Here is a 20,156-nt window from a genome sequence, read left to right on the forward strand (position 1 = left end):
AAATGATAACCTAGATTTTTGGTCCCATAACTACCCGATTCACACTTATAATTCCCACCACCACAATGCTTACATTTGCATCTTTGAACACCATTTTCATCCTTATACCTTTCAAATTCATTCCAAAATTTCGATCTTGGGTTGAATTCTTTAGTTTTTTTCTCTTTTTTCTTGTGGAACTTGATCATTTGTTGGGTTGTCAACTTCAATCGTATCGTCTTCCACTTCAATATAGTCATCCGTTTTTGACATCTAAAATAAGAAAAAAAAACAGAAAAACTGTTAAGAAACATTAAAAAAAAATAGGAAAAAAAACATAAAAAACAACAACAAAAAAAAAACAGGAAAAAAACAGGAAATAAAACATAAAAAAACAACAAAAATACCCTAATAATTACTTGTTAAATATTTCATTATTTTTTTTTTTCTAAATTAACGACAATTTTTCTTCTACATGCAACTCAAAAAATTGTTTTCTTTTCTACAATAGTTCATGCATTAAGCATCCAATAGTTCATGCATGAATGACATAAGAGCCTAACTAGTGCACAAACTTTATTTCTCAATATTTACATAGTTTATTAACCAAAACAAGATCATTTTATATATTATTATGTATCTAGACATAATACTATATAAAAAATAATGTTGTCAAGAAGTTCATCAAAAAGCTTGAAGCTGGAGTTCATGAAATCTCTTCTATCTCCATTCATCCTGGTGGTATGTTTCTAATTTTATCCCTTGTTTATTGTTCTATATCAATAATTTTTAATGAAAACTATATTATTGTTTTTATACAGATGATAATGTTATTGTGGGAAGTAAAGATGGTGATAATCCTGGTGGTATGTTTCTAATTCTTTCCACATTAACATATTATTGTTTTTATGCAGGTGATAATCTAACATTAACATATGAATTTTCCAAATGTGTTCAGATCTCACAATAAAGACATAACAAATGTGGCTTTCCACAGCATATGTTTTCCATAGAGACACAAATGGAAGAGGTTTCTTCTAACTTATCGGTTTCTTCTAACTTATCAATATGTCCACAAAATAAATTTAAACCTTTTTCATCACCCAACGCAACGCAAAGTTCAAAAGAGTATCATCAGATTTGGAAATCTAATATAACCGAATGAAAGCTAAAACTAGTTTGCTAATTTTCTTTAAATCGACAAGAACCCCATTCAAAGTTGCACTAGTTTGCTAATTTTCTATGTCAAAAAGAGAATCAATTGGTTGTTATTACTTACATTTGAGTTTGAAGTTCAAATCCGTGATTTTTTTCTTGGACTGGTGACGAGCTGAAGTCACCAGGCGACGAGCCAACGAAAACTTGATGACCGGCGAGGCGGCACCGAGCCGATGACCACCTGAAGACCGGCGAGGAGGTGGCGACGAAAACCTGAGGTTGATCGACGATTCGACGGTGACGAACGAAGAGGCAGAAAGGGTTTTTTTGATGTAGAGAAAAAGAACGAGGTAAATTAAATTGGGCTGTGATTTGGGAATTTGAGACGTTATATATATATTTCGGGTAATTCGGGTATACCCGAAACCCAATACACTTACCCTTTACTCGACCTGAAAAAAAATCGGGTTACCCAATTACCTGAAAAAATTAACCCGATACCCGAAAAAATCGAGCGGGTAATTCGGGTAACGGGTATTTTCGACAGGGCTAATACAGACCAAAAGCATAAAACATAACTAAAATAGACCTCACAACGGTTATTTATAACTACTGGCCTATAATCCAAAATCTCTCATTATATTAGCCAACTTATGCTCTCGTACCATAACCTGTAACACAAAGAAAACTAAGAGGGTCAGGCTTGGGATCCTAGTGAGCATATAGGGTTTTTAACCCACAATAATAGAATTATTATATTCAATTATCAAACAATCAATCCAATTACCCACCCCCATTATCTCTATTTATTTCTTAAAGATTTATCCTAAGAACCGATTACCATTCTCCCATTCATTCATAAGGATTTCCCTAAGGAACTGGAACAAAGTCTAGTGCTGCCAAGGTTCTTAGATTACCTCTGGTGAACACGGAGTTCACAATAATTAATGAACAACTAGTTCAAGAACACCTAATGAACACTTAGTTCCAATATTACCCAATGAACACCTAGTTCACAAACACTTAATAAACACTTAGTTCAAATATCCCTGGTGAACACTAAGTTCAAATATCTAATGAACACTTAGTTCGAATATCCCCGGTGAACCCAATCACCTAAGGAACACAGAGTACGGAAGCTCTTAGTTCAAACAATGTGATAATAAAGTATATCTCGATCCTACAAAACCACTAATATTATAAACACATATAAATCATATTTCTAAAACAATATATCTCATCCATTCGATCCCCACATACTGACCCTATACAATGATCGTACGAGATCTAGCCTAAGGAATCGATATGAACCACAAACTGATGAAGCTGCTTCGGAAATTCGCTGGCAGCAAACGAGGATCAATAAAGACATCAAATGAGGGGAATGGAATAAGTTTCACCACGAACCTTTGTTTGTAAAAGAAAGAACCATAAGACATTTTAACTCAGGGGTAGTTATATAGATAACAATGCCTAGGCGTGATCCAACTATCATGAGGTGTTATACCCCTAGACTCTACCTATCCCAGCATCGAACTTTGCCTAGCAGTGGCCTGAATATCATGAGGTATTTCACCCCCGGACGCACCCTATCCAACAATATAACACCAGACATACCTAGCAGTGGTCTATTACCGACACACTTTATTAGGCAATCTACAAAGTTCCCTTAATTACTTCGTGAAAGAAAACATTGACATATGAAGCTCGGTTGATCACTTCATAAAAGAAAAACTGACTCCAAAGCTCTCTCAAAATATAAGTATGGGGAAATACTACTAGAGTACTCTCGTAATCGACACACAAAATTTTCAAAAAGACTTTGTACATGATAGTACTTCTACCACATTATAGTACTTCTGGCACATTATAGTACTCTGGTAGGCGAAATACTCGTACACGAGAACATAATAGTACCCTGGCACAAGCAGCACCCAAGACACAAAGCTTTGAAAAGGACTTCTTACATAAAATGTACTTCTGTACGTAGGACGTACTCCATCGATCATCAATCTCACAACACATGTACTCTTAATAAGAGGCTACCCAATGTCCAAACTTAATGGAACTAAACATCCCTATTTAAGTCTTAACCCATCACTAGGCAAGCCTACGATACCTATAATCAAATTTCGATACTACCTCCGTTTGGAAACGCTAACTATGAGTATACTTAACACAAAGTTTTTAAGTAATAATATCATATATACACATCTTAACACACATTGAACCATAACTGGTTCGTACGTTGTATATCATCAATTATATATTTAACATACGTTTTGAGCAATAACAAATAATTCACCTATATATATATATATATATATATATATATATATATATATATATATATATATATATATATATATATATATATATATATATATCTTTCATACTTTAATCAATACTCGTATTAAAATCACGTTCCTAAAAGGGACTATACACATGCTACCTTATCAAATGAACACATAGTTCAACAATGCATTATCCGTACTCCCGGATCTTAAATTTGTCTCATTACCTAATCCATAATCTCGGATCTAAAACTAGGCTCTTGATCTGACCCATACTCCCGGATCTATAACAAGTTTATATCTTTACCCCTTTTATCTCATGATCCAACTCATCTTTTATCACATATCAACAATCTTATCTACCCATGTTCTACCCAACATATTTGTAAATACAAAATACATATACGGTTTTACTCATTAAAACCTATATAATTCATCCATTCCATAATCATCTCAAATAAACAACAATATATACACACATAACACGTATTTCATAGCAAATACTTAATATTTATGTGTTAGAAGAAAGTGATTGTACACTCACTTGATAAGACGATGATCGGACAGCGCCTCGTCTCTTAAAATAATCTTTTGCGACGAAACCGAGATGTTTTCCTCCAAAACCGGACTTCATACGGGCAGAGCTTCGACTCAGAATCTTTCTTCTCAGGATCTTCGGGACTTACTTCGGGTCTTGGGGATGATACCGGGGCTTCGGGATATTTCTTGCATGCAAAACGATGAAAAAATGAGAGAGAAAGGAAGAAATGAGCAAAGAAACTCGGTTGCCATCGACTTCTATTTATAGGGGCTGAAACCTCGATTGACGTTGGGTGTAATGCTCTTCGACATGTACGTTGGGCGTACATCTAGGTACGTTGGGCGTATCGGGTGGATAAGGTCGGATGAGTCACGAGTTTGGTTTTATCCGAGTTTATAATTAAATAAATATATTTTAATTATTTAAAAACTTCAAAAATTCATATCTTCCTCATACGAACTTCGTTTTCGACGTTATTTATATCCACGCGCAGGTGAAACTAAGCTCTACAACTTTTGTTTAACCTCCATCGACTGATTTCGACGGCCGAGATAGAAAAACTCCGTCATAAATTCATAACTTATTCATTCGACATCCGTTTTCATATGTCTTTTCACCATTGCACTACTAATAACTAGATATTCGATTCTCGTTTAGATTGTTTCGAACAAAAATCACTCGATGTTAAATTCGGGTTTCAGGCTGAATACTGCTAAGGTGAAACTTAGAAAAATCACAATTTCATCATATGAAGTCAGATTTAGGCGTTCTTTTTATGCACGCTGTCGTTTCAACAAACTCTACAACTTTCGTTTAGATCACTAAGGCTAAAAAACACTTTATCGTAAATTCATTATTTACGTTGCGCTGTGTCGTGTCGGTTCTGTCGCGAAACTTCGACATGTCATAACTTCTTTGTTATAACTCAGATTTCAACGTTCTTTATATGTACATAATCATTGTAACATATACTACAACTTAGTTAATATTATTCATTCTAAATAATCTCCTATCAAAAAGTCATTTTTGACGCTTAACGTTTCTAAATTAACTAGCCCGGATCTACGGACGTTACAACATGCTCGTTTAGATGATGTCAATATTAGTGCTATGTCATGAGCCTACAAGTTTATAAGATGATATCAATAATCGTGTTGTGTCGTGAGCCTACAAGTCCAAGGGATGATGGTAAAAGCCCGTAGCCCCAATATTATATGTATAGTTATTACAGTGATGTATGTGATATTTTTGGAAACTTACTAAGCTTTATACTTATACTTGTTGATTAAATGTTTTTCAGGTTGTTCATCTGATCATGGGAAAGCTCCAACTTAACCGTATTGTACATGCATTGCAAATTATTATGTTTTTATACTTTCGTTGATTATGATGATGATGGCATATTGTTTTCCATCACTCGGTTTTGATACATTTTAACACTATGGTTCGATGATGTTTTAAACAATTTACTGCTTTGATTTTTTATGAAAATGTTTTTGGGTACTTTACTTATATTTTCAAAAGAGATAGTTTGATTTGGAAATTATGACGTTACACTAAGACATAGTGTCTAAATGACAAAGATAAAAGTATGATGCTTAAATAAGATAATAGGAGTACATGAACAAGATGATTGACCGGTATTGAGGGAGTGAATTTTATGGAAAGTTTGTTGCATATTATGCATGGAAAAGATATAAAGCATTATTAGGATCAGAATTATTAAAAGTAGGATACTTAAATGGGAAGTAAGGTATAATGGTATGTATTATATAATGACCAATGATATTCGAAGTCATGTAATTAGTCTTACGAATTATAAAAATGTTGGAATAAGTAAATTGTGAGCTTTAATTCCTTTCGAATATGCAATAAACAAGGTACACCAACTTAACAAGCATTAGATGAAAGTACGATGCCCGAAAATAAATTGAATACAAATTGATAAAGGAAACAATTTATAGAAAATGTATGTTATAATATAATATGTATGTTATAATATATTAAAAGTATGTTATGAAGCATGTGTTAAGACAGATAAAATTATGTACAAGTTATCAAGTAATAAAACAAAAGTAATAACTATTATGTGATGTGTGAGGTACAACGCGCCATGCAAATCGAGTTACAAGGTCAGCGCCACACATGATTTGAGTTGTGAGGTACAAATCTATAGGAATATATCATAGGTTACGCAACTAAAAATTACCGATGAAAGTTAAGAGTCTTATATTGAAGTTTTTCTAGGAACTTTCTTCATTTGTTACAAACCAATGGCCATCGAGTCTAAAGCATTTTAGTATAAAATTGTAGGAATATATTATTCACATATGTTCCTAATCACAATGCTTTAGGGACACAGATGAAGAGAGAATATTACGTGTATTGTTATTTAGGGGTGAGAAAAAATCGCATCGCAACTAAAATTAACCGCAAAAACCGCAACCGCAATAAAAACTGATGATGGAGTTTTATGTTTTTCAAAAACCGCAAATTTGCGGTGCAGTGCGGTTATCAGTTTTCAAAAAACGCAAAAAAACCGCACCGAACCGCATATATTATATACAACTTTTTTTTATTAATTATTACTATATTAAATATTAAAAATAAGACAAGTTTTATGGATGAAAGATAGATAAAATACTAGAAGACAAGAGTGTTATTTTTTGTTATGTTTAACTTTGAAAAAATAGTAAAAATAAACAATTTTAAGATTTTTATTGTTAATTACTACCGATTTGATATTTTTTAAGATATTAGTTGTTTGTGATTTAAGTTAATTGTCTTATACCTTATGGTTTTTTTATTATTAAAAGTAATATGTTTGAACTCTTAAAACCGTTTGAGCTCTAAACTGTGGTTAAAAACCACATAAAATAATCGCACCAAATCTATGTGGTTATTAACCGCAACACACACACACACAAAAAAAAAAAAAAAAACACCGCAAAAATAACCGCACCAAACGATTTGGAAATGGATTAACCACGTTTATAGTTAGTAATAAAGTTTTGGCTAATAATTGCACCGAACCGCACCGCATTCACTCCTATTGTTATCAACTTAAAGTTTTGTAATTTTGATATACAACTTATCTAGACCCAACTAGCTTGAATTTTATCACATAAATTTGGAGATGGGCATCATGGGCACTTCAAGTGGCCGTTATCTACACATTTTGAAACAACAAACAAAATGCCACTTATTGGCCACTTTAAAGTGGAAATTTCAGCTCCTTGTTATGGTTCAAGTGTTCATTTCACTTTTTTGGTTTTAAATGATGTTACTATAGAGCTAGTTCGTATAGTTTTCACCTCAACCGATTTTGATGAATTTTCTTTATTTAAATCATCATTTTGGTCTCTTGAAAATGATGTGTAACCCCGTTTTGATTTTTAGACATCCTAATCTCCTATCTTAGTCCATAGCACGTGTAGTGTGAATGTCTACACAAGCCTACAACAGTCAATGACCCCTATAAAGGCTAACACGGGCAAGGCTATGTGTCTCAAAATGGGTCACTTGACTTACTTATTTTTTGTTATTATTATAAAAAGTTATATAAAATTAAAATTTTGAACCACCTTAAATATTTATGTGAACCACTTAATATTTTTGGCTAAAACAAATGTATAACTAATTTATTTAACTTAAAATTTTCAAAGCCCATATTTTATATTTTAATAGCCCAACTAACTAATTTATTTAAGAAGTAATCCAATATGAAATAACCTTAAATTTAAATAAAATAAAATAAAAGTTGTTTGTCAATTAGAAGACGTTAATTTCTTCTCCAATACTCTGATTCCCACTTCACACCTTCATAAATGGTTGATCATCGACATTTGTTGTCTTTTGCAGATAGGCTCTCCTTCGCCACAACCGACAACGGTTCTAGTCTTCGACAATCTTCCCTTCTCAACGTCATTTTTTTTTCAACCTATAATTCAATGATTAGAGGTAAAAGGTTCACCGCGTCATTGTGTGTACGGGCTTTTTACTATTGTTATTATTATTTCATATAAACGGCTCACGTGATAGTAACATGTAATGTTACCAACATGATTTGTTTATTATGTTTTGTCATTAGCATACAAGTATTATTTTTATGAAAATATATCAAGATATAAGACCTCTTTGGATACAATTGTAAGAACTTTAAATCTTTTTTTCTTATACGATGCGACATGAATCCAAACCCACGATTATTTTTTTTTCCATTTTTTATCAGTTTCATTTAAATAGTGAACCATATGGTTTTAAGTTCTAGACTCGCTACCGAAGGCTAACTAACTTTTAATAACCAAAAATAGGAAATTATTATATGTATAGTAATTTTTGACATTGATTAAAAACATGGATGTTGTCTAGCGGTTGAATGTCTTGGCTTATATCATGTAAGAGGTGCAAATTCGATACCAGTAGGAATAATTTTTTTACGTTTTACTCAACAGGGGGTATATTTGTCATTATACCATGTTTTCTCGAAAAATCAAATAGGACTAAAGGAAATTTAACTAAAAAGCCATTTGTTTTCTACAAATTTATTTGACAAAGAGATTTTTCTTGTACAATGCGGTTAGGGGTGGAGCCATGATTTTCATATAAGGGGGCTTGCATCTATATTTTCTTTGGCAATATCAAGATTAACAATTCTAAGTTAAAGACAAAGTAAGTTAATAATCAAGTCATAGATCGGAATAGATGTATAATACCAACAACCCAAAAAACTCAAAAACAACTAAGGCATAAAAGTCACATAGAAGCATAGTCAAATATAGAGGTAATGGCCAAGGTGTGTATGAGTGTGTGTGGTTGTGTGTGTGTGAGAGAGAGAGAGAGAGAGAGAGATTTTGCAAGTAAGAAAGAAATAGAGAGTTACATACAACGAGAGGTCGAGAGCGCAAGATGGAAACCAATGAGATCTCAATACAACGAGACAACGTCTATGGAGAGCAACAATTTACGTACGACGAATTATTATCAGTGTTACGAGAGATTGATAATTGATGTGGAGATGGCATAGAGTGGTTAGGGTTTATATTTTTTAATTTGAGATTTTTCTTCTTTAACATTTTGTGGGTTTAACAAAACGGTGTGTGTTTTCTTGAACGGAAGTGTTTTAAATTTTTGGTAGAATTAAATTTGTAATTATGATTTTTGAGGCTTTGAATTTTATATTAGATTATCTTTTGTGATAACTTTTTGAATAAAATGAAAGCCTTAAAATTTGTTAATTGTTATCATTATTTGTTATTTTGTAATTTGTTTTAAAAAAATGATTTTGAAAGAAGGGGGTATCCATTCAACCACAAAAGGGGCATGTAAGTTTACATAAAAACTTCCACCAAACATGCTACTTGTTCTTTTTACATAAACACAAAATAGACAGATTTTGGTCTATTTCTTGTGCAACTACAAGTAGGGCATTGTGATTATTGGCCCACAATAATGACGCCATGAAAAATAACACCTACTAACATGAATGGGCGGCGGTCTTCTTAGGCGTTATTTGGTGTTATTAGGTGCAATAACAGGCGTTGCCCACTCCTAGCAGCCTTAAGAGACAACCACACTTATACGACACCATGAAAAATGATGGGACAAGATGATTACGAGAAAAGGTGATGGCCGCACATAAAGCTCAAGTACAATATTTTGAAGAAAGTTGACATCATCCGTAACGTCCTATTAAAAAAAAAGTAAATAAACATATTTAAAACCATAATTTTCAACCTTTGGTTGTAATAAACATTTGTAAAAAAACATTATTGATATCGTCATCTCATTAAACTTTCAAAATGTAATATAGAATTTAAAATTTGATTCATATGATTATGTTATTTATATATAACATCTAACCTAAATATAATAAAAGAAAAATCTCAAATTATAAACTATTAAAAAATTGGGATAATGACTTGAAAGGGTAACCAATTATATCATTCGGGCATATTTGGTCAGTTAATTATTTTTCATGCATTTTTAACGCTAAGCTTGTTATTTTGTTTTGTTTAAAAACATACAGTCATTACATGCAAGAACAGGTAAAACATGCTTTGGGGAGTTGCAACTCCAACGACATTTCTGACATTCTTATCTCCGATCATCTTCTCCGGTCACATTGAATCTGGAACACACTAGCAGAAAGTTGTCGGTGCACCACCGTTGAAGAACCATCATGAGCCACCAATGAACTACTAGGTTCGTTTTTCTCCTATAGATTACAACCCTTTCTCCCTTCACATTGTCATATAAAGTTCCAAACTTGAAGAAGTATTTGGAAACTAAAGTTTAGAAAGATGATCATAATCAAGTAAATGAAACAAAAACAACCTCTCTTTGTAATCGCGGTTTTGCTTTAGAAGTTCCAAAGTCATGGAACGAATAGAAACAAGGGTAAATTACATGAATGGTCCTTATGGTTTGGGGTAATTTGCATGCTTGGTCCCTAACTTATTTTTTTTAACTCGAAAGGTCCTCATTGTTTGTTTTTGTTGTACACTTGGTCTATGTCTTACCTAAAAATACTATTTTGCTCTTGATTTTTTAATTTATTTAAATAAACATACCATCAACCTCACTTCCACCTTACCTTACTTTACCCACCTTATTTAAATAAATTATTAAAACCAAGGGCAAAAAAGTCTTTTCAAGTAATAGGACTTTCCCCTTTTCAAATTATAGAACATTGTGTACATGAAGTAATACAAAGTTTATAAGAAAAAATTACGACTTGATTGGCAACTTCGGATGATTGGACTTAATTAGTAGCTTTAGATGGTTGAAAACCATCCCATAACATACAAACTGAGTCGCATTGGGACATGTACCGATCAATTTAGTGTTACAAAAAACACCATCATCTCCACTTTTCCTTTTCCACAACACCCTCTCGATGCTTCCACAAACCTTAAAATAAACAATTAGATGTAATCATGTATGAAATTTCAAACTTAATTTTTGTTACCATGGGAGGTGGGATCTTTGATTAGGTTATAGAGTGGTTGAAAGATGTCGAAAATAACCATCTTGAGACTTGGGTGTTGTGATACAAGTTGGGTTGCGGTTAAATTTATCTTCTTGTTAAACGATTGAGCATCTGTGTTGATCTTCACTATAATACCCTTTCCATGGGATCTGAACAAAATTATTCTCACTGCCAGCAAGCATCCAAGTGGTGGGAGCGATACCACTCTGATTCTCCTTGCTCCTAATCCATACAAATTCTTTTTTTTTTCTTTGTAAATTGTAATCAATTAGTAAAAGCTACGATAGTAAAACACCCAAATGATGGTTTCAAGAATTGGTTATGGAGGATTAGGATTAATTTTAGCTTGGTGAAGCTTGAAAAGATTCGGACGAGGTAGGATCCGTATTTGAAAAAAAAAACCCATTTCAGGCGCCCGCCGGAGAGGTCGCCGAAGCTTGTATCCGTCGGAAATATCGTTGGAGATGAAACCCCAAAACAGATCTTACCTGCTATTGGAGGTAATAGTGGTGTGTTTTAAACAAAAACACAAATCTAAAGGTTAATAATGCACCAAAATATTATATGACCGAATATGTTCAAATGCTACAATTGATTGCTATTTCAAATCATTCTCCCTAAAAAATTTGATACTACAAAACTTAGTTATTTTCGGTAATATATATTTGTCCTAAGAATTTATTTCTCCACATAATTGCGTGGAGCAAAAAAGTAACAAAAATAACTATGGTGGTCACGTGCAAAGCTCGTGCTCAAAATAGGAAAGTAAAGCCCTCTCCTCCCTTTCTGCCTTTTCCGTTTGCATTCCTGCAAAACACAGCAGTCGCTTTTCCCTTCGTTCTGAAAAATCTCGATCCGTTTCTATACCGTTAGGGTTTCGGCTCACTAAAGCTCCACATAATCCGTACCATTTGTGGGATCGAGCTCCGCTGATCTTCATCATGAAGCTCACCGTAAAGACTCTTAAAGGGAGCCACTTTGAAATTAGGGTTCAACCTTCCGACACTGTGAGTCCCCTTACTCCTAAATGTGTTTGCAATTCTTTTCCAAATAGACCAAAATTACTGATTTTGATGTGTTTACATATGATTAGAGAAGCACGCATGTCATATCTTTCCCATACCTCGTAGTTTATTATCCAGTCTGTATGTTTTCTCTGTGAATCTGAACCTTTATGTCTACCATTATGTAAAATTGACGAAGAAAGTCTGGAACTTTATCTTTAGCAATGATGCATCTAAGTTCTTTCTCCACATACATTACTAATACAATACTTCTTACATTACCAGATTATGGCAGTCAAGAAAAACATTGAAGATGTACAAGGAAAAGATAATTATCCATGTGGGCAGCAGTTATTGATTCACAATGGCAAGGTTCTAAAAGACGAAACTACATTATCAGATAACAAAGTCTCAGAAGAAGGTTTTCTTGTTGTCATGCTAAGCAAGGTAACTCTCTTACTTATTTAGTTATTTACAGTGTTAATTTTTACCTTTTTTTTTTTTTTTTTTTAAACCTTCATATCATAATTCTGTTTACTTCCATCTCCCAACAGACTAAAAGTTCTACCTCAGGTGGAACTTCATCTACTCAGGTAAACTTTTATATCTATCCTCTTTATATATAAATCTTCACTATATAAATCTCATATTAGTAAATTACAAAACAGCCCCTTCCAACAACTGCATCAGCTTCCAATCCCACCAGTACATCTTCTTCTATCCCAGCAACAGCAACAGCAACAGTAACACCACCTGCTGCACCACCGTATGAGCTTTTTGTCCAAAATTCTTTTTCATTTATTTTTTAAAAGAAATTGCTAATAACATTCTAACTTGTGTTTTATGAAACTACAGTGTTATTTCTGATACATATGGTGAAGCTGCTTCAAATGTAGTAGTCAACAATAGTAGTGTTGACCAAACTGTTCAACACATAATGGACATAGGAGGTGGGGTTTGGGATAAGGAAACTGTCACTCGTGCACTACAAGCTGCTTACAATAATCCAGAACGAGCTATTGATTATTTATATTCTGTATGTTTCCAAATCATCTTTTTTTAAATATCTTTTAAAACTTATAATACACTAATATTGTTCCAATTTTTTTCTTTCAGGGTATTCCAGATACAGTAGAAGTTGCAGTTCCTGTGACTCAACTCCCTACTACTCAAGTTGCACCTCTTTCTGGAGGACCTAATTCATCTCCTTTGAACTTGTTTCCTCAGGTTACTAATCATTGAGATGTTTTTTTTATTGATTTTATATTTGTAGTTGATGTAGATGATTATTTGTTTTGGATTTATGTGCAGGAAATGCCTTCAAGTGGGACAGGTGGCAATCTTGGATCCCTTGATTTTCTTAGAAACAACCAACAGGTGGTATTTATGTATCCAAACCTCCAAATTAATTTCATTTTTTTTTATGCTGAATTAGTTATCAGTGCCAATGTGGCAAATTAGTTGATATTATATAATTTATTAATCATTTAAATTCCAATCTATGTTTCAGTTCCAAGCATTGCGAACTATGGTACAATCAAATCCACAAATACTACAGGTACACTTTTTATTATTTTTTCTTTATTTTACATAATCTTTTTTTTTTTTTTGTTACTTTTTAAATATAGTTTTCATTTGTTTCAGCCTATGCTTCAAGAGCTTGGAAAACAAAACCCTCAGCTTTTAGGATTAATCCAAGAAAATCATGCTGAGTTTCTTCAACTAATCAATGAACCTGTAGATGCTTCTGAAGGGTGAGTAAACTATTAACTATACTATAATTACTATTACAAATTTAAAATAACAATCGAATTATTTTAGTAAAATAATTTAAGAGGCTGTATTTGATTATGAATTAAAAATTGTACTTTGAACTTTTATTTTAGGGATCTGTTTGATCAACCGGATCAGGAAATGCCACATGCTATCAGTGTCACTCCAGAAGAACAGGAGGCGATTGAACGGGTAATTTATATTTATATTTTTAATTTTAATAATATATAGTTTTATTTTTGAATTAGTTAATTAATTTTTGTTGTGTTTTCAGCTTGAGGCAATGGGTTTTGATAGAACTCTTGTTATTGAGGCGTTTTTAGCATGTGATCGAAATGAGGAATTGGCTGCTAACTTTTTATTGGAGAATGCTGGTGATTATGAGGACTAAATATAGATCACAAATCTATGTATTCTGAAAGGTATATATATATATATATATATATATATATATATATATATATATATATATATATATATATATATATATATATATAATATATTGTTGTTTTTGTTTTACTTATTTGATATAATATATATATATATATATATATATATATATATATATATATATATATATATATATAATATTTTTATATTTGCAGGTGATTTTGACTTGGGAGGTTTTATGAAACGCGACAGAGACCCATTTTAGGTGGTGGTTTATACAGTTTGGACGTTTATTGTATTGTCCACGGAACTGAAGCTTTCTTTTTTCTTATTTATTTGCGTTGTCTTATTTATTTTTTTTTCTTTTTAATTTTATTTTATACTTCTCCCAAATATGAAGGGATGAACAGGATTTTGTTTGTGCATTTCAGTTGACTTGTGTGACCCTGATTTTTTTTTAGTGTCTGACCAGTTTGTTACTTCTAATGTCCCGACTTACTTTTCTTCAAAGTATCATTTTCAGTTTGTTGATTATGTTTAAAAACCTTAAATCATCGACAAACAATGTAAGAGATGTAACATATCATATGCTTTATGAAAGTCAAAGTCAAGTTGTCAACCATTATCATGGTTCTAAAAGTTGTCTTAGGGTTTGGATTAACATAGATGGCTACAAAATACAAATGAAGATCAATGGAGATAAAGAGGTTTTCTTTTGAAGAAGTGTTTAAGTGTCATAGGAGGATTGCTTTTGCAAGGTTAATCATTGCAAATACATGAAATGTTGGTAGCATCACGTGTGTTGTAAATGATGATGGTACACATATTGAAATACATTACATAACTTGATTTTCGGGACCAAAGTGGTTAAAAATTAAAGATGATGACCAAATCTGTAGTACTTGGATAACCGTAATGGCCATTTATAAAATTCACTTAATAATTTATTAAACTTTATGATTCTTTAGAGTATACGTAAGTTGAGTTTTTTAAGGAGTTTTTTCAAAAGCTTTTTTAAACTAAAAAGATTTTAAATTTGAAAAAGGTATTAGAGTACCTTTTTTAAGTCGAAGTTTTTTCTGAAACCTTGTTAATTTACATTCTCTTACCAAGAGATTTTTCTATGATTAGGTAATAGACAACTAATTGTGAACCACAAAATAAGCAAATTTACCGAAGAAGCTCTTTCATAGTTTTATTACGGAGATCAATGAATTTTTTTTAATGAAAACTCTACCAAAAAAACCTCCTGTTGTAGAAAATATAATATACTTTTATTATATTACCAATTCAATTCAAATACTTCCTTTTATGCAGAATTTCATATATGCTCTTATTAAATATAAAAATATCATATTTATAAAACCTAAATCCTAAATATCATGTTTATCCTTTATAAACTTTATAAATTTCAAATTTACCCAAATTCATTTTCTAATATTTTATAATCATTATAATGATTAATAAAATTATATGACCATATCACCTGGTTTCCAAATTGTTTCGATACTCTTTATCCAATATCACAAACACGATGCTATCTCTGCCATATCAGCCCCTGAATCGTCTCCCCCGTCTTTTATTGTTAAAGTTTCATTGCAAGAAGTGAAAGCGCCAAAATAAATAAAATCACTTCAAATGGTTTAAGTCTTGAGGTGGATTAAAGAAATCACACATGCTATTCCGATCAGAGGGATATATCTAGATGCATGCTTAACACAACAAACCAATAGACTCTATTCATCAAAACTTCTCTGGACACTATCGATTTTGAACGGGGGCATTCAAAAACAAGTCGACCTTCTATTTGGAGTCCTTTCTTCTACTTTGTATGGTGAATCGAAGGGATAGCAATGAGAACACACACAAACCTGAGAGTAAATGTTGTTGTTCATCATCAAGTTTTTCTAACGTGGATCGAAGGATGGGACAACCATTTGTGCAAGGGTGGGTCTATCAACCTTACAGGAGTTCTGGGTGTTGGCTGTGATTTACAAAGAAAAAAAATACATCTGGACTTGAGTTAGAAAAGGGAAAGGACTGTAAATTTTTTTTTGGAGACTACAATTTACACAACAAATAAACACATTTGTTTTTGGGAAACAAGACTAGAACATGGGTAGAGATAATATGGTAAATTTAATTATTTTTACAATTAGAATGATTTTAAAATATAAACAATAATTATAAAATATAAAAATAATTAAAAAACAAAATTTGGGTAGATATGATATTTTAAAAGTTTATAAAAGGTAAATATGATATTTAGAAAATAAGATGGATAAATATGATATTTTGATGGTTAATAAGGGTATATACAAAATTAGTTCTTTAATAATATGATATTTAACTATTCAATTTTACAAACTTACTTTTATAAATTTATTACTATTTTTTTTTTACCATTTTATCAATAACTTCACATAAAATGATAAAAGAAAAAGACGATATATATCAAAATATGAAATTTCATTATTTATTATTAGCCAACCATATGTTTTTTGTAATGAATTATTTTATTTTAGTTATTTAATACAATCTATTAAAACTTATTTTATCATAACTTATTATCGCATTATAATTATTAAGTATTAGATAACCATTTTTTAGTCTAATTTATGAAAAAGTCTCAAACTAAATTTTATTTACAGAAAAGCACATAATACCGGTTAAAACTTCGAAAAAACCATTTTCGGCCGGTTTCACAGAAAAGCACATAATACCGGTTAAAACTTCAAAAAAACCCTTTTGGGCCGGTTTCACAGATTTTGCCGATATTCTGTCATTTTTCGTTAGTTTGCTCAAAATTTTGGGATTTTTTTCCAAAAATTACATAATAACCAAAATATTGGAACTTTTTTGAAAATTACCATGAAATTGATGGATATTATTATTAACAAATCATTTATAAACATAAAAAAAAATTATTATAAAAAAGAAAATACATTTGTTACTAATTTTTAGGAATAAATTGGTGGTCTAAGTACTCTATTGCTTCCTGACCATTCAAACTCTTTACGTTCTTCCTATGCATTGTTGTGGGTATGATGGTGAGATGAACTTAGTTAACATTCCTCTAATGTTTGTGTTCCTCTTATGTTGTTTAACTTAACTACCAACCAACATTCATACCATCAACTAACACACATCTATAAAATGTGGAAAGTGAACTGTGAATGATAATTTATATGGAAAAAAGTGAAGGGTTATTATCTATTTAAATTGTCATTCAAACTTTAATTTTCACTCTCGATAGATGTGTGTAATTTTATGGTTGTTATCGGGTAATGTTTGGAGGTTAAGTGATAGTTAGGTTAAAGAACATAATTAAAGATCTATATTTTCGTTTAATGATATTTTCAGATAACATGATATCATATAGCATCATGCCTAATACCAAGTAGACACTTATTGATTGTGTATTAATAAATATTATCAACTCTTGTATTGGTCACGCCTAACAAAGTACTTCTCACTATGATACCCACAACAATACATAGGAAAAACATAGACTTTGAAGTAGTGAACAAACAATAGAGAAGTACATAGTCGACCATTTTATTCCTAGAAATTAGCAACAAATGTATTTCCTTTGTTTATAATAAAAAAATTATGTTTATAAATGATTTGTTAATAATAATATTCACTAATTCCATAGTAATTTTCAAAAAAGTCCCAATATTTTGGTTATCGGGTAATTTTTAGATAAGTCCTAATATGTAGCACCTGGTTCCTGCTTTGTAAATCTTATTTGAGTATTTCCCATTTTAGCCTTGGACTCGGCGAGTCATAGGTCCGACTCGCCGAGTAGGGACGAGACCCAAGACACGTTTAAGTTGGCGACTCGGCGAGTCCATATCCTGGACTCGGCGAGTCACCGCTGTTGGATGAAACCCTAAGTTTCAGGGGTTTGCACCCTATTTAAACCTCATATCCGCCCCTTGCCAGCCCCCATTCACCCCCAGAGCTCCCAACCCTCGTCCTAAGCTTGTTCCTTGAGAGTTTGAGGCTCTTGTGTGTATTCTTGAAGGTTTTGAGGCAAGAAGGGGAAGAAGATCAAGAGGAAGGAGAGCCATCCAAGCATCATTGTGTTTTTCAGCTATTTCATTGAGGTATATCTCATTTTCCCCCTGTTTCTATGCTTAAGATTTCATTTAAGACACTCTTGAGCAATTCCCCAAGCTTGTTTGTGCATAATGTTTTGTAATAAGTGGATTGGCCTTTAGATCTAGGCAAGATTGAGCTCCAGGAGCTCAGATCTGTTAGCTTTATGGACCCATGTAGCTTGTTCATCCTAGATCTACCCTTTTGAGGCATTTTGAACCCTAAAATCCATATTAGTGAATATCTACACGTAAAGTTGGAAACTTTACGTGTGATTCGTGTCTTAGAAGCCCAGATCTATGAATGGTATGGACTGAAATCGAACAAATCCGTGTATTTAATGGATGCATGGCTACGACTCGGCGAGTCTGCTCGCGAGTCACCGAATTGGTCCCTTTATGCCGTATCGAGTTTGAGCAGTGAGTCACAGGGGGTGACTCGGTGAGTTGGAAGCTGAACTCACCCATGGTAGGACTCGGCGAGTCATGGCCTGGCTCGGCGAGTCCAAGGCAATCTTTATAGATCAAGAATAGACTCGGCGAGTTGTTCATACAACTCGGCGAGTCTAAGCATGAGTGTTCATTGGATGAAGATGAACTCGACGAGTTGTTCATACAACTCGGCGAGTAGGACGAAGAACTTCAATGTCAGTTTAAAAGAAGAACTCGTGGAGTCATAGCCTAACTCGACGAGTAGAATCAGGGACTCAGGACAATCGTCTGGATAGGAACTCGGCGAGTTGGAGAGCCAACTCGGCGAGTCGGGTCAACTGAAAGTTGACTCTGATTTTGACTTAGGGCTAGACCAGGGGTAAAATGGTCATTTTACCCAAAGGACAGTTAGCAGTGTGTGATTGAGTATGTTGTGGGAATTGCAGTCGGAGGAGTTCCGGAGCAGCAGCAGTGGTCAGTTAGTTCCCGATCAGTTCAGCAGCTACTTTGAGGTGAGTTGCCTTCCAGTAGCGGTGGGTCTAAGGCCATAATGCCGGCCCACCAGTAGGAGATGTGTGATTAGATGATTGTCTTTGTGATATTCATCTAGGGTTGCTAGACTATGTGATATATGTGTTATGTGGTAGTAGTAGGGGGTGAAATAGTCCCCAGTATTCGGTTGAAAGGACCGAAGGGGAGGCCAGCACCCAGATATGCTAGGTAGTATCCGGTCGAAAGGACCGAATGGGAGGCCAGCACCCAGATATGCTAGGCAGTATCCGGTCGAGAGGACCGAAGGGGTAGGTCGGGCACCCAGATATGCCTGACAAATTTACGTATGTTGTGATTATGTGGTATGTGGTACAATGGGGGAACTCACTAAGCTTTGTGCTTATGTTTTACAGTTTTGTTTTCAGGTACCTCTTTTTCGAAGGGGAAGGAGCTGGCGCGGTAGCGGCACATCATGCACACACTCTGGTTTCCGCATTTACGAGATTCACTGGGATTTGTACTCTGATATTTTGATGGGTTGTATGGTTTGGCTTTTAAACATGGTTTGCGTTGTGTTGTGCTTTGATCAAACAATGTTTTAATTATTAATGTTTTCTAAAGTAAGGTTTTAAAACGAAATTTTTGGACGTGAAAATTGGGTCGTTACAAGTTGGTATCAGAGCCCTGGTTTGAGGGATTCGGACTGACCTTCGGGGGTGTCTGAACTCAAATCGAGGGATTAAAAGATTTTTTTTTAAAAAAAAAAGTGGATGTTTTCTAAATGGAGAAAAGAGTTTAAAAAAGAACAAAAGTGTGTGTGATGTGCGCGACCGGCCGAGCTCAAGTAAGTATTCCCCAAAGTACCTATACAAGTTTATGATTATGTTTATCAGTTTTTGTAGAATAGCATGCTAGAATAGGACTAAGGATCTAGGAATGATGCCTTATGTTCCTGCCTTATGTGTTCCACCTATATGAGAATTGCATGCTAGAATAGAG

The 20,156-nt window shown here is 33.2% G+C and overlaps 1 protein-coding gene across 1 annotated transcript; it reads left to right on the top strand.

Moving 5' to 3' along the window:
• The first annotated feature begins 11,739 nt into the window (after positions 1-11,739).
• Positions 11,740-14,609, top strand: LOC145042655 (ubiquitin receptor RAD23b-like). The gene is made up of 12 exons (XM_078991113.1): positions 11,740-11,970; positions 12,253-12,414; positions 12,522-12,560; positions 12,636-12,733; positions 12,823-13,003; positions 13,084-13,194; positions 13,279-13,344; positions 13,478-13,525; positions 13,612-13,721; positions 13,854-13,932; positions 14,015-14,162; positions 14,346-14,609. Exons 1-11 carry the CDS (start codon positions 11,905-11,907, stop codon positions 14,129-14,131), a joined length of 1,077 nt encoding a protein of 358 aa, XP_078847239.1. The 5' UTR covers positions 11,740-11,904; the 3' UTR covers positions 14,132-14,162; positions 14,346-14,609.
• Positions 14,610-20,156: the final 5,547 nt, after the last annotated feature.

This window comes from Lactuca saligna, chromosome 4, assembly GCF_052625555.1.
Source record: "Lactuca saligna cultivar CGN05327 chromosome 4, ASM5262555v1, whole genome shotgun sequence".
Lineage (NCBI taxonomy): Eukaryota > Viridiplantae > Streptophyta > Magnoliopsida > Asterales > Asteraceae > Lactuca > Lactuca saligna.

What these genes read in the sequence shown, in the direction of transcription:
- LOC145042655 (XM_078991113.1), top strand. Translation starts at nt 11,905, where the DNA reads ATGAAGCTCACCGTAAAGACTCTTAAAGGGAGCCACTTTGAAATTAGG. An exon ending in GGGTTCAACCTTCCGACACT is followed by an intron (nt 11,971 to 12,252) that starts GTGAGTCCCCTT and finishes TTACATTACCAG; the next exon opens with ATTATGGCAGTCAAGAAAAA. An exon ending in TTGTTGTCATGCTAAGCAAG is followed by an intron (nt 12,415 to 12,521) that starts GTAACTCTCTTA and finishes ATCTCCCAACAG; the next exon opens with ACTAAAAGTTCTACCTCAGG.